At 42.8% G+C, this 15,540-nt stretch overlaps 1 protein-coding gene across 3 annotated transcripts in view; it reads right to left on the minus strand.

Annotated features, from left to right (window-relative positions):
- Window positions 1-318: 318 nt before the first annotated feature.
- LOC103068216 (ras GTPase-activating protein 4) overlaps window positions 319-15,540 on the minus strand; it is a 71,829-nt gene continuing 56,607 nt past the window's right edge. For 2 of the 3 annotated variants that reach the window (XM_007421781.4, XM_088152297.1), the window contains 8 exons: window positions 14,498-14,635; window positions 12,927-13,071; window positions 11,437-11,606; window positions 9,762-9,899; window positions 7,841-7,976; window positions 6,813-6,933; window positions 4,903-4,958; window positions 319-1,546 (listed from right to left, as the gene is read on the minus strand). In XM_007421781.4, coding sequence (XP_007421843.1) covers window positions 1,410-1,546; window positions 4,903-4,958; window positions 6,813-6,933; window positions 7,841-7,976; window positions 9,762-9,899; window positions 11,437-11,606; window positions 12,927-13,071; window positions 14,498-14,635 — 1,041 coding nt within the window. In that variant the 3' untranslated portion in view covers window positions 319-1,409. The remainder of the gene's footprint in view (window positions 1,547-4,902; window positions 4,959-6,812; window positions 6,934-7,840; window positions 7,977-9,761; window positions 9,900-11,436; window positions 11,607-12,926; window positions 13,072-14,497; window positions 14,636-15,540) is intronic. The other variant, XM_007421782.4, reaches the window with a different exon arrangement.

The raw sequence follows: 15,540 nt of genomic DNA on the forward strand, positions 1-15,540 counted from the left end.
GACTACATGTGCATGGTGACATCATCACAACACTGCCCTTATTTATTACTTGTGTCCCAGCATCTGACACAAGTCAGTTGCAACATTAGTGTGATGAGATCCTGTAGATTTTGTCATTTGCAGTCCCACCCACTCCTGTGGACATCCATGGGATGAACCTGATGTACTTGGCCACCAGGAGTTATGTTTGGTGGGTTTGTTAGCCACCCAGAGTCACTTGTATGAGATGGGTGGCTATATAAATCATAAATCAATCAATCAAAATCACACAAGCCAATCACATTTTATTCTAGTATGTAATCTGACAACCACCTAGGTTTAATGGCACATTTCACCTAATTAGGGTGAATTTGGGGTTGCCCCCTTTGCTTTAATGATAGATCAGCTCTCATTCTCTGGTCCGTCCTTGTCTCCTTCAGCTATGGAAAGAAAGCATACACATTTTTATCACCATGCTTTTAATCTCAAAATTTTCTCTGCAATCTACATGTCAATCTGATGTTCTTCAAAGAGAGCAATTAAAAAAAGCCAGACATTGATGTAACAGATGAAGTCCATGATTTATTTTTAAAAAAGCTTTATGTACATTCAAAGTTCCTGGGGCTTGGAGGAGAGTCATGGACAAGAATTGTGAAGCATTCCTCTTAGCTATATCAATATGGACATCTTCATTTGTCTTACTGGATGCTCCCTAGCTCTCCCCTGCCAAGAAATCATTATACAGAGACATTCATTGTTCTCTCTCTCTGTTGCCTGTCCCAGATCTTGCACCTATGGATTTTGTGTAATATTTGAGCAGTTTGCTTCACTTTTATGGTGCTCCCAAAAGTTGAAATGTCCACCTCACCCTGTTCTGATTCAGCACAACTCATCTACACATCAGAGCTGGGAATCTGGGAAATGCGGCTTCTTCAGGAAAGCCATTGCTAGTGAAAAAGTTCTGTGGAAGATGGGACATGGGACTTGCTACTTCACAAGATTCAGACCATTAATGCAGAGTTGTGTATTTTTAGAGCTACATAAGGAAAGAAAGAAGGAAGGAAGGGTGAAAGGCATAGAAGCTTCACCCTACCACCCCCAAACAGAGTAACTGTATTGTTGTTATGTATTATCAAAAGCATCATGAGATATAGAAACCTAGTCTTTTTTAAAAGAATAATTGTCCAATTCTGGTTGATGAAGTGAGATAAAACACCCAGTCTCAATGCACCATGGAGACTAGAGGCTGAACAACCGAATTACAGGAGAGGTCCAGAAGGAGAGGTTAGGACCTTCCAAGTCCCACCCATTCCATCTCAGCGGACAAAATTGAGTCCCGGGAGTGTAATTGCCATTCTGGGGGTGTAGCAACCATCCTGCTTGTACAGGGCAAAGGTGGAACTTGCCCCCAAATGAATTTTTTGTGGGAGTCACGTCTGCAGTTCCACCAAGTGATTCTGATTCTGCTGGGCCATGTCAGTTGACTGGGAAACCTCCTTATGGTGAATTTCTTCTAAATCATGTAGTATCTGGAAAAGCCTGATGGGGCTGTCAGCATTTTCAGGATCTGTTGCAAGAGAGGTGGAGAGGAAGAGAGGGTAGGTGAGCTTAAAGAGGTATCCAAACCCGCTAAACATTTGATATCCCTGAAAGAGGAGAGCCTTGGTACTTAGAACAACCTTTTTTTCTATCAAGAACTACAGTTTCTTAGGGCTAATCTTCTGGGGCTATATTGTGGGTGGAGCTGAAGGAAGCAGTAGAGTGGGGAAGCCAGAAGTAGACAGGGACACCCGTCCCCTCATTGACATCCCATCTCTTCTCTTTTATGGCATCTTTTTCTCATGTTCATTTCCATTCTGACACACTCCTCTCTCTCTCTCAAGCAGAAGGCTAGAGGAAGATCAGAACTGAACTGGACTTCACTGAAGGTGAAGGACATTGGGCTCTGTGATGGTGAAGATCCATCAGAGGTGGAAGGGATGTAGTGATGAATGAAGTAACATCTGTTGGTTTCAATCATCATTCATATTTCTGAGAACTCTGTGTTTCTAAGTAAGTTTCTACAAGTCCTTCTAGCTGTGTCTGGACATAGGGGTGTATATAGAACAAAATGTGTTATGTTTTGTGCATGAAACAAACACATTGTGGTTCAGAGGTTTGGCTGAACTCTTTTTGGGCAAACTTCAGTTCAGCTTAGAATATTTTGATTGTTCTGGGTTATGGTCAAAGTAAATTCCAGAGAGGTCTTATGAGGTGACTACCGTATAGCAAAACTGCTGCATCTCACTCCTCTTTCCTCCTCATAGCCTGTGTGCCAGTGCTCCTGCCCATCTTCTCAACTCCCATCCACCCCTATCACTGCTTGAATTCAAGCACAGCATATTTAGGCCATTCTTTTCCTGCTCTTCTCAGATCTTCCTTTCTCTTGCATGTCCTTAGCTTCCACCAGTGGCTTTTTCCCTACTGTCTCCCACTCTGAAACACCTCTGCCTGGAACACGTGTCCACAGACCATCCAAAATGTAGCCATTCTCTGCACAGAACCTTTTGCACATAGCTACTGGGATATGACACATGTTTTTTTCTTTTGTAAGCATTGTGTGGCAAGCTGGACATTCAATAGCTGAAATAGAACATTACCTAGCTGACCTTGGCTGATCTTGAAAAGCTAAGCAGGGTCACATCTGGTTAGGACTTGGATGGGAAACCCTTAGAAATGGCAGGGATGTAGCCTTGACTGAGAGGCTGAAACAACGTCTGGAAGAATGCAATGGCAAATCCCTTTGGCACTGTTGCCATGAAAGCTACATAGATATGTTCATGAAAATACCAGGAGCTCCATTCAAAAGAGACTTTCCCCTTTTAACACTAACATCACATTTTTATTTATTGACTTAGAATTTCAGTTCTCTTCAGCTTCCTTATCACTGAGCTTTTCTGTGTCCTAAACTCTTCCTAGTCTGCTCTATTGTGAAATTTTAATCTTACTGCTAACAGCTCTCCCTTTCCTCACAGGGATAGCAAAGCAGTGAACTCATTGCTAATTAAGAAAGTCATCATCAAACATACTTAATAATGTTACTGAGTCCATTTTCTGAGGTCACACTACTATAAGCTAACCCAACAGGCTGGGTTCACATAACACACTAAGCTACAAATAGTTACTTAAGCCTAACTTATAAATAATAATAATAATAAATAATAATTTATTAAGTGGCTGGTGTGGGTCTTCCGGGCTGTGTGGCCGTGTTCTGGAAGTTTTGTTTCCTAACGTTGCGCCAGCACCTGTGACTGGCATCTTCAGAGGGCAGGAGCACAGACAGGAGCAGTTCTCTCTGTGCCCAGGGTGATGTGACCCTTTTGTGGGTATTTATAGAGATCTGAGGGGAGGGGAAGGGAGGGATTGGGGGGGTGGGGGGGTTGGGTTACTGAGTGGCTGCTTGTTTTGGTGTCAGCATCTGTGTGTATCTTCCTGGGGATTAGGCAGGGTTTTTTCTTCTATTGAATTGTTAACGAGGGGCTGCTGGAGGTGATTAGCAAGTTCATTGTGTGAACTGTTCACATGTCCTGGTGGTTGAGCTGAGTTCGTTGACCTTTTGCAGGCTGTATTTTTCAGGATTGGTAGCCAGGTTTGTTGATTTTTAGACTCTCCTCTTTTTTATTGAAACTGTGCTGGTGTTTGTGAATCTCAATGGCTTCCCGGTATAGCCTGGTATAGTGGCTGTTGGTGTTGTCCAGTATCTCTGTGTTTTCAAATAGGATTTTGTGTCCAGTGTGCTTGAGAGCATGTTCAGCTACTGCAGATTTTTCTGGCTGCTGTAGTCTGCAGTGTCTTTCGTGTTCTTTTATCCTGGTATGGATGCTGCGTTTTGTGGTCCCGATGTATACTTGCCCGCAACTGCATGGTATGCGGTATACTCCTGCGGCAGTGAGGGGATCCCTTTTGTCTTTTGCTGATTTTAGCACTTCTTGTACTAACCCTAACCCTAACCCTAACCCTGCCTAATCCCCAGGAAGATACACACAGATGCTGACACCAAAACAAGCAGCCACTCAGTAACCTAACTCCCCCACCACACACCCCCAGTCCCCCCTTCCCCCCTTTTCAGATCTCTATAAATACCCACAAAAGGGTCACATCATCCTGGGCACAGAGAGAACTGCTCCTGTCTGTGCTCCTGCCCTCTGAAGATGCCGGTCACAGGTGCTGGCGCAACGTTAGGAAACAAAACCTCCAGAACACGGCCACACAGCCCGGAAGACCCACACCAGCCATCGTATGCCGGCCGTGAAAGCCTTCGACAATACAATTATTTATTAAACTTGTATGCCGCCCAGCTCTCAACAACTCTGGGCAGCTTACCACAAAGAAATTACAGTAAAATCCATAAAACATAAAAAATAAAGACAATAAATAAAATAAAGTAAAATAAAGATATATAGTAAGTATATAGTACAGGTGGTATAGTATAGTGATACTACTACACTTACTCTACTTAGTATACTTATTAAGTATAATATGGTATACTAACTACATAGTACTTACTAAGAATAAATATACTTCTTATACATATTAATATAGTAAGATCTATAATATAGACATTATATATCTATAATCTATTTGTCATATCTATTATCTATATCTATAATAACTATAATATAGATACTAACATAATATAGTAAGTACATTTATCTGTTCACCTTGTCGGATTAAAAGTGTTGTGTGGACACAGCCCATTATGACCAAATGCAACCTCAACCCAGCCTCTCCATTTCAAATTATTATTATTATTATTATTATTATTATTATTATTATTATTATTATTATTATTATTATTATATAAATGTATTAGCTGCCCAATTCCAATGGACTCTGGGCATCAACTGAATTAAATTAAATTTTAATTTAATTTAAAAGGTGTACCTTCACTTTGGTGATTTTGACTTTTCTCCAGAACGGACAATTCCACATACTTTTCCCTTTGGACAATAAGAAACAGAATAAGGTGAACGTTAATACATCATACAGCACACATCACAGAAAGATGCGCTTTGTGAATAGCACCAAAAGAAAGGGACATTATACAATAATCACCTCAAAATCTCAATAGTTTTCAGATTTTAGAGAATATGCTGTGAGACTGGATAAAGCAGTGTTTTTCAAAGGTGGCAACTTTACGATGGGTGGATTTCAACTCCCAGAATTCTCTAGCCAGCATGCTGGCTAGAGAATTCTGGGAATTGAAGTCCACCCATCGTAAAGTGCCACCTTTGAAAAACACTGGGATAGAGTCATTCTATTTTTAATTCATAGTTATTTAAGCCATATATTTAGGCACAGGGATGTCTGCAGGGTTGTTAAAAAAAGTCATGATCTGTGTGATCAAAGCAAGATTTGATCACATGGTCGCAGCTGCCATCTTCTTTTTTGACACACACACATCCCACAGATGCCCCTGTAAGACTCAGTGGGTTCTGTGGCATCTAGATCAAGGGCAGACAACATTCTTCCAGCAGCCATCAAAGTGGCCACACAAATATTATGCTTGGGAGGCATTGTGTCCCATCTGACCCTTATTTAATACATTTATTCATGTAATTTTGAATCCGAAACCCACATCCTGCATGATAAAACCCAACCTCTGATAGCAGCTGGATTTCCAAGAATGACTCTGGGTTCCTTTGGTAGTCTTATAAAAAATGGAGGGAGAGTTCCCGTACTCCCTGTCTGCTTTGTTTGGAAGTTGTCCCCCTCACCCCCCAAAAATAGAGGTAAACAAGGAGGCCAGGAACATCCTTATGAGGGTACAGGGGGAGGAACATCTCCTAAAATTGATGCTCCAGAAGATGCCTTGATGGAGGGAAAATCATTCTCTTTCCTCTTGGATAAGAAATTACTGACTGGCTACCTCCTCCCAATATCTATGCGAGTCACAGAGGGCTTCACCTCTTGCATGTATTCCCCATTGATGGGCTGCCTGACCAGCAAAGGCTTTGCCACATTTTAGGTCTTGCCAGGGCTGGCTAGCGCTGTTCCCAGGCTCCTCCAGTTCCCTTTAAGTAGCTTAGCCATGCTAAGCCTTCCTATGTTGTACAGAACATTTCTCCCCAGTCCTCAGTTCAGGGACCTCTAAGATGGTAGTTCTCCCTGCCTAGCGGCAGTTGCCCCAATTCCTGATCAATTTCAACATCACTTGAAGACCCACAATTTTGGGGCCAAACTACTGTTCCTGCTGGGCTGTTTGGTTGCAGTTGTCCTGCTCGTGGTCACCTTTTAAGCAGTGTTTCTCAAGCTTGGCAACTTTAAGACGGGTGGACTTCAACTCCCAGAATTCCCCAGCCAGCATGGCTGGCTGGGGAATTCTGGGAGTTGAAGTCCACCCGTCTTAAAGTTGCCAAGCTTGAGAAACACTGTTTTAAGGTTTTAATTTTTATCATCTTCAAATGTTTCTCTCAGTTGGTTTGATTGTAGCCCACTTTGGAATGGCTTTCACTGAAAGGCAGGCAACATTTTATTTGCCTGCTCATCAATAGCATCTCTACATAGCATCTCTCCATGAGATTTTAACTCTAACTGCTTTTTCTTTTACAAATCTTGGGGGCAAGACAGTTTAACTTTGGGCTGCCTGAAGTCATAGCCTCAATGCCCTAAATGCAATTCAGAGGGATGATGACATGCCACCAAGTTGGTGTTAACTCTTAGCAACCACATAGCCTTCTTTTAAATTACTTGGGGAGCAGCATCCAGGCCCATAATGAATTAAAAAGCAATGTACCCCCATTCTACAAGAGTATTTCAGCACTGGGTAAGGAAGGTATGGCCAGTCTGATCACCTCATTAGTTCTTGAATTGCAAGCAGATGCCGGAATATCAGCTGAGCTTCCAAGTCAGGATCCAAGGGATCGTTCCACTCCCGCAGAGTAACTCCATGCCGGGTTTTGTCACAACCAAGACCTTCAAAAGCAAAGAAGGGACCATTGAAACCGTTCTGTTCCCATTTTGGAGAATTATCTTGCTGACAGAGAGCCCTACAAAGTCCCAAGCCCCCTTCCATAATATATTTCCAACATTTCCAGTGGGTTGGGAAAGCATACCTAGGAGGGCTTTTGGAGCATACGAGGTCCACTCTGAGTCATATGGCCAGAATGGAGGAGGAAAAGGGGTTTACTATGGAGCAATCACCATATTCCAGGTTCTTGCCCCAATGCACTGGGATATATTTTTCAGGAATATTTCCTCTGCAGCCCCTGACGGGATCCAGCCTACTTTCAAAAGTCAGTCTTTCTTTCATCAGCTTTTCCCCCAACACCAACTTTTGTCCTGTTCTCTTCAGGTTATGGTGAGCAATCATACTAATGCAGTGTTTCTCAACCTTGGCAACTTTAAGATGTGTGGACTTCAACTCCCAGAATTCCCCAGCCAGTCATGCTGGCTGGGGAATTCTCGGAGTTGAAATCCACACATCTTAAAGTTGCCGAGGTTGAGAAACACTGTATTAATGGATGGTTGAATGGACTCCTTCTATGTAATTCCTTTCCAGCTTTCCACTGGATAGAAAAGTATCAGAATCATGCACCAAAATAAGAGCAACCTGGATTGTGTGTTATAACACTACTTGAATATGGTTAGATTTTGAAGCAACGGGTTCTGAATATTTACTTCCTAGATGAACATGTGTGTCTCTGTGTGCATTTTTCTTTCTTTTAGTTTGTGTAGTTTTTCGTTCTTTTAAGCACCCTATATCTCGATATACATTTAAATAAACTTAAGGACAAAACACCCTGAGATACGTACACAGTTACACACACCCAGAGAGACGGGTGATATCTGGGGGCCGTAGCGTTGCCAAAGAATGCAATACCTGCTTTGTCCTTTTGATGGCAGCAGCTCCATTTATCTCCTCGGAAAACCCCCGGATGATAGGAGCAGAGCATCCCGGCGTTGTTCCCGCAGACCTTCCGTAAGGCTGACAGCCACTGGCTGAACTCATTCACACACTGTAAACCGAGGCAAGACAGAAAGACGTGAATGCCATGGATTCTTCTGACTGGATGTAGCCAGGGTCTTTCACGTATTCTCCCCTTCTTCCGCCCTACGATCACTTCTAAGGAAACAGATGCTACAAGGCTCAGGCTGTGGTTTTGGCAACCCCTCAAAACTGGTTTGACCAATGGAAAACTGCAGGACAGTAGAAAGCAGACTGGACCCAAAGGTCAGGATGCCAATGCCCGATTGCTTTCAATTCCCTTAAAAGATATGCTTGATCGTCAACCTAATTTATTGTGGCATTAGCACTAGTGAGAATAGAAACATAACAGGATGCCTGAACCGTAGGTGGCGCCAACCATGCATATTAAAGTTAACCAATGTTAAAATGCAAATGTAGAATGGAACTATAACCTGGTTCGCACACTTGCTAAGCCAGGATTCAGGGCGTTGTGTGAACCCAAACACTGTGGCTTGCAAATCGTACTTTGTGGTTTAGGGCACTGCTAGAGTCAAATGTATTCAATAAATCCAAGTTAAAGAAACTATAGGATAGCCCAACATGTCAGTCCAAAGCCATCCATCTGGTAAGGGAGATGCAAATAAATTCTGTTCAACAGCTGAAGAGGCAGAAAAATTTCTGTCTTCACTAGTTTAAGTAGTACAGAAATGAGCATGGCTAGGTTTAGCATGTGTGAACCCAGCCCTAGTTACACCATGGCTTAGAGGAAGGGCAAGCCCAGCTAATGAATTACAGTAAGGAGAAACCTTGTTTTCCGAATTCACTTGATATAATGGTTTCATGTTCTAATTAAATGTCAATTCCTAGCATAGGTTTGTATCAGCTGCAAAACTGAGTTAATTGACCCAGTATTCAAAGAAGATTAAATTTAGCTAGAAACAGACCTGTTCTTGAAGAAGGAGCTAAATTAGTTTAATTTAATAAACTCCCTTTGTAGTATGTTAACTAGTTACTGGAGGGCTACCTGCCCCTGCCGTCAGTCATGATAGAGACAAAGTCCTAGAGAGGCACCACAAAAATGGAGCTCTTCTTGGCACTCTGTCGCTGCAGTCACTTTGGTTTTCATCCCCTGCAGTCCAACCTTTCCATGGTGGTGTTCATCCTGAATGAAACACCATCAATGTTTATTGTTTTTCACCCCTCCAGTGGGGAAAAAATTAAGACATCAGTTAGCAGTGGGGGAAGCAACAGCCTGCTTCGTGGACTGATGGCCACCAGAGGACTGACTGACTCATCCTAGATGGTGTACTATTGGCTCACAAGGTGAAATTCACTGACTGGGTGAGGAGACGCCTGGTCATCCTTACAATGCAAGTAAAGCCTATGCATTTGTTAAATTGTCATAAAAAGTAAAGTATCTTTCGACTTAAGCTCATCTCCTGGGGGGTTCATTGACACATCCAAGTACTTTTCTTGATAGGAGAATGGAATTAATTTCCTGTTGTCTTCCTCTGGGACATTTTTTGACTACAGCTCTGAGATTCCCTGGTGGTTTCCCCTCCAGGTATTAACCAGACCTGACCCTACTTAGCTTCCAAACCCAGACAAAGTTGGCCAGTGCTATACCTATTGGAACAAAGTACAGTAGGAATGCATTTTTGTTTCTCCTCAAAACATTTTGATTCCCTCACATTTTATTTGAAAGTATATCTGAGTTTTGCAGATCTGAGAAGCTGCTGGATTCTACCAATACAACTTGTGTCATGTGGTCACCCAGATGAATTCTTGCTTCTCCCTCCCCATCCAAGCAAAATGTGACTTGTCCTGTCCCCACCTTGCACTGCAGGTAAGCTGTGTCTTCTTGCCCAGCATCATTAGTGTAGATGATCTGCATAACATGGGAGATGCCAAAACTCTTCTCTTCCACCTTCTCGGCTGCCCGGATGCTAGTCAGTGGCACAAAGGAGCTTTTCTGAAAGGTAATCCCATAAATATATACAGAGAAAGAGAAACTTTGAATCAAATGGAAACAAACTCAGTCCCACATTGTGAATCCAACCAGCAGCCTTTCCCTAGTAGCAACTAGTATTCTGAAGTAGTCTGTCTCTAACCCTGGAGATTCCATGCCACCACAATAGATAATAGCCAGAAATAGAGATTTCTTCCTCCATGAATTTGACAAATCCTCTTTTAAAGCTTCTTTCCAATGTAAAACACTTAAAGCTACCCCAAAATCATTGCCACCGAAAACATTAAGTGTGGCTCTTGATCATCAAAAAATGTTCTTCCCACTGTATTAGAAACTTGTACTATCTAGCTGTCATATTCCATTGCTAACAATTAATTAAATTCTGAGCTTGTTTGAATGTTATCCTTTTACAGCACAATTCTACGGATGTCTGTACTTCTAAGCAAACAAAACTGCAGTATTAAAAGTATCCTACTAGGATCACAGTTCTAGAGATATTTTCTTTGGATAAGTTCCACTAAACAGTCAGATTTATTGTATTAACCAAAACGGCATTGCCCTTAATTGGCTTTTAAAAAATCCCATATTTACTTCAGCGAATCATACCTCCTGGAAAAAATGAGATAAACAGCACATATACAATTTAGCCTAGTGAATTTTTTGCTTTAATTTTCTTGACAGATCTCTCTGGATCTTGGATTTCACATTCCAAACTGCAGGTAAGCAATAATACAATTAAATGCCCCTTCATATAATAACATTTTATGTACATAGAAAGTTAGCCTGCTTGGGGGGAACGTATTAAGCAAGTAGTCCTGACATGCTAATATTCTTTTATATAACTGGAAAGCTTTTGTATATATCTATTTAAATTAATTTATTTCCTTTGCTTCAGGAGCTCCATCCAGTATACATAGTACAGACCCTCTAACGTTAGGGAGTATGTTGGGCTAAAGATAGCAGCTGGTCCAAAACCACACCGTGAGTTTTATAGCTGAGTGGAGACCTGAATTGAATTCAGTTCAATTCAGTTCACGTCTTCACACTTCTAGTCCAACACTTTATACCACATTGCTTCAAGGCCTGTGAGTTTTGATTGATTATGTGCCATCAAGTCATTTTTGATTCCTAGTGACCACATAGATAGATCTTCTCCATGATGGTCTATCCCTAACCTGGTCTTTCAATGGTGCCCCCGTCACCACTGTAACTGACTCCATTCCCCTTGCTGCTGGTCGTCCTCTTCTTCTTTCTCCTTCCACTTTTCCCAGCGTTAGAGCCTTTTCCCGAGAGCTGGGTCTTCGCATAATGTGTCTGAAGTAGGATAATTTGAGCCTGGTCATTTGGGACATGCCAAATGTTGGATTGCTGCTTCAGGGGTAGAAACCTAGTTTCTATGATGACTGGCTAGCTTTCATGGATACTCCTTCCTTGGACTCTCCAACTTATAGAGGGCCTCAAAAGAAGTGATTTTCAGCAAGGAGCACGGCTTCCATGTCATACCAGCCTCTCTGCTGGCCAATCCCTGTTCTTTACGTACCTTGGAGTTGGGTGTCTTGGCACAGGTGAGAGCCTCGTGGGTTAATGAGAAATAGAGCTTCTTGAAGGAGAACGAGAGGAGAGGCCCCTTGCTTCTTGCCTTGTGGATGAACAGGTACCCTTCTTTTACAACCTGCGGTTGCAGGGAGATGGGCTTCTGCAGGTCTAATTCTGTAAGGACCATTCAACATCCACAGTAGTGAACTCAATATATACTGTATGTATGTGTTTTGAATGAATAGGAAATAATAACAACAACAAAAACAATAATAATAATACAAGTTGGCAGAAAACTATGACATATAATGTGCTGCCCTCACTGCCAATCCCAGTCCTACCTATATAGCCTCTGTTCTGGTTTGCCACTAAATGGGAATGTCCCTGCAAGGTGAAGCCATGTGGCTTGCTGCCCTCCCCCTTTCTGGATGACACCAAGGGTGGGAAACCAGGGGCAACCACAGGAATTTGTTGCTTTTGTCACCAGCATTGCTTTTGTCCTTGGGATGCAAGCTCTGCCCTTTTTTATATGCATGTGACATCACAACACACGTACAAAAGGGGCAGGGCTTGCATTGCAATGTTACAATGCCACTTTCATCATTCTGCGCCTCCGTGCTTCCCTCACTCTACTCCATAAATGCTGTTGAAACCATCCATCAATCATTGAATGATTGGATAGGTAGCCAGACCCATGGCGTCCCCTCACCTGCACTAGCTGGATCAACAAAGGGGGGCTGCAGATTTAGACATCTGTCAAAATGTACTACCTGCTGTTCATCGGGCATTTGAGAAAGCAAAGCCAGGGACCAATAGAAGAGAATATGTGTAGCTCAGGGTTGAACTGTGGCGTCCTTGGGGTTCTCTGAGCTTGGTTGTTTTCTTGCAGACATTTCATTACCCGGCTAGGTAACTTCTTCAGCGCTAGAATGGAATGGGGAGAGCAAACCCCACTCCATTCTAGCACTGAAAATGTTACCTAGCCAGGTAATGAAACATTTGCAAGAAAACATCCAAGCTCAGAGAACCCCAAGGACTCCAAAGCCGGGGAGTATGGGCTGAAAACGTGCCTCCCCCCTCCCCCCATGCAAGCCCACTTAAAAGCAAATCAGCAGGCTTGTGTAATGCAGAGTTTTCAGCATGCTAGATGCTTGGCTTTGAATGAGGCAATCTCTCATATTTTATTGGGCATCTCCTTGATTTGTGGATCAGCTGCACTGCAGGCTGGAGGAATATAAACCAAAGAGATAGGATTGGTTCTTTCAATCCTGGCCCCTCTCAGAACCTGCCAGACAGTTGATCCAGGGTTTCTGGAAAGTAGCAGATAAAACAAGAGAATAACACCTGGAAATGTTTGTCCTGTAGTAAGACAGAAATGGGAATAGGCACTAAGTTTCAGTAAACTACCAGCTGGCTGGTAGCCCTGAGAAAGCACTCTCCTGCTTGCAGCAACCAGAACATTTCAAAACTTATTTGCCTTTATCAAGCATTTACCATCTTTCTCCTCGATGTCAATTAACTGGAGGATGAACTGCTTCATCTGTGCAACACCCCGCTGAATGGTGGCTTGCAGAGGGGCCATCCATGCTTCCTTGGTGCGGCTGATGCTCGTGTCCATGTTCCCCACATTTTGGACCGCCTGGCCAAGCAGAAAATCGGAACAAGTCACCACAACTCAAGGACAGGCTTCCCCAGATTGAGAGAAAGCCAGTACAGTTTGCAGTGGAGAAAATGTTGGGACTTGGAGAAAGAGCCACTCAACCCTCTGGAGAACTTAGTCAAGGCTGTTGTCTTTTAGCCCCACCTATCGCATAGAGTTGCTGTGTGTGTGGTAAGGAGAAGCCACATCTGCCTTGGGTACCTTAAAGAAGAAGCAAGGAAGAAGCGTGATTCCATATGACAAACCTATGTGCCAGTAGCATATTCCATGACCAATTCTGGGCCCCACACTTTAAGAAGGACTAGGACAAATTGAAAGAGATGTAAAGATGGACAAAGAAGATGATCAGGGGATTGGAAACTAAGGCTTACAAGGAGAAAATGAGGGACCTGGTATGTTTAGCTTTGAGAAGATTTGAGGAGGGACACAATGGCATTCTTCAAGGATGTGAATGAGTGCCACCAAATAAGGAGGTCGTGACCTGCTCTCAATCATCCCAAAGTATATAATGTTTATAAGTTACGGAAAGGGAGTTCTTAGTTTAATGTTAGAAAAAACATCCTAACAGTAACAGCAGTTCAACAGTGAAACTAATTATCCAGAGAGGTGATGGACTCCCTTTCATTGGATTTGTTCATGCAGAGGATGGACAATCCTCTCTCTGGAATACTTCAACTTGGATTTCTGCACTGAGCAGGCAACTGGACTTAGTGCCCCAAATGGTCCTTTCCAAGTCTTGGATTTTATACAGTGCACTCAGACTGGATGTGGCCTTGATCAGTGCCACTCAAGAAATCCCCCTTCTATTCTGCAGCTATCTTCAGAGCTCAGCAATCAACCAACCTTTTTAGTGCTGCATCACAAGCCACATGAGAATTAATCCCAAAGTATGATCTTAGGGTGTACAAATAAGAGCATCACATCCAGATCAGGAGAAGCAGTCTACTCAATTCTGGGTTAGCCAATTTCTTTAGCATACATGGGGGATTTAAAAGAAGGGCAATGTCAGTTGTAACCACAGCTCTGTGGTTCAATTAGCAACTGTTAGTATGATGCTGTAGCAGTGGCATTGTGAGAAGCTAAAGTCACAAATCCAGATTCAGCCATCTGGTGGTGTTTGGATATCAGAAAAAAGAGAGAAAGAAAAAAAGGTAGAGAAGAGAATGAAGAGAGAAAAGAGAGAAAGAAGGGGAGGGGAGAGAAGGGAAGGGAAGGGAAGGGAAGGGAAGGGAAGGGAAGGGAAGGGAAGGGAAGGGAAGGGAAGGGAAGGGAAGGGAAGGGAGGCAAGATGAGATGAAATGAGACACTAAAAAAGTGAACAGGGACCTTTGACAAGAGTAAAAAAGGACCACTTTGGGACATCATCAGACAGTATTAAGAGCATTTCTTCCGGGGCAGGTCTTACCTTGGCCAGCAGAAGCAGGGCCCGGCTGGTGTGAGCATCAGCATGCTTCTCCCGTAGGTGGAAGAGTTTGGGGGACATAATGGCTGGGGAGAAGAATCGTAGGCAGAGGAAGCTGGTGATGGCAATGAATTTCACATTCTGCAAGTGCAGAAGGACAGAGTTCAGCATCAAAAAGGGATGGGAAGAGACTAAGGACAAAAATGTCTGACAGGCAACACAGAACCACCCAATTTGGTGTCTTGGAGAAAAGGAGAGTGGTAGGGGAGAGAGAACAAAATTAGAAATGAAACTAGCCCTTCCTTAGGGTATTGGTTAAAAAACACATTCAAATCCCTGCTGGATGAGACTGTAAGGTCCTGCTACTCCTCTTCCCACAAGATCTAATTAGGTCCCATATCCAGCAAAGCAGCAGCAGTCCTCCTCTGTTGTTAATCTTCAGCATCTACCATTCAGAGGTAGACTGTTATTTGTCATGGATGATCTATACAGCCATTCCAATGAAAGCTATAGACAGATGCCTCCTCCTTCTCCAGATACTTGCCTCATTTCGCCCAAGACCAAAATCAGACCTTGTAGCTAACAAATAACATCTGAAAAATCATCTCTTGTTTAAAGGTGCCAGCAATGAATCTGCCACGAATCCTGGCCAATAGCTATATTCACCGTATGCAACTTCTGGATCCCTTTTATGAAGCCCTAAATGTAGGATATAGTAGGTGGAAGCACCTAACTGATCTTGGCTGATCTCGAGAAAAACTAAAAGGAGTGGTCTTGATCAGCACTTAGATGGGAGACCACCATAAAGTCCCAGGATGGTAGATCAGAAATTCATCAAACAAGAATATTGTCTGTCTATCCTGTTGCCAAAAAAGCAATACAGACATATCCATGTAATCATGCTTGGCTCAAGGGAAACTTTATTTTTAATCAAAAGGTTTGAGCAAAAGACATTAAAAAAAATGCTTCTTTTCCAGATTTACACAGCTAGACAAGAAACTTCAAGTAGGAGATAGCAGAGGAGCTTGAAGAGTGTTTCGCCATGC

Source organism: Python bivittatus, unplaced genomic scaffold, assembly GCF_059951505.1.
Source record: "Python bivittatus isolate LINGU-HERP-01145 unplaced genomic scaffold, Pbiv_v1 ctg000690_np1212, whole genome shotgun sequence".
Lineage (NCBI taxonomy): Eukaryota > Metazoa > Chordata > Lepidosauria > Squamata > Pythonidae > Python > Python bivittatus.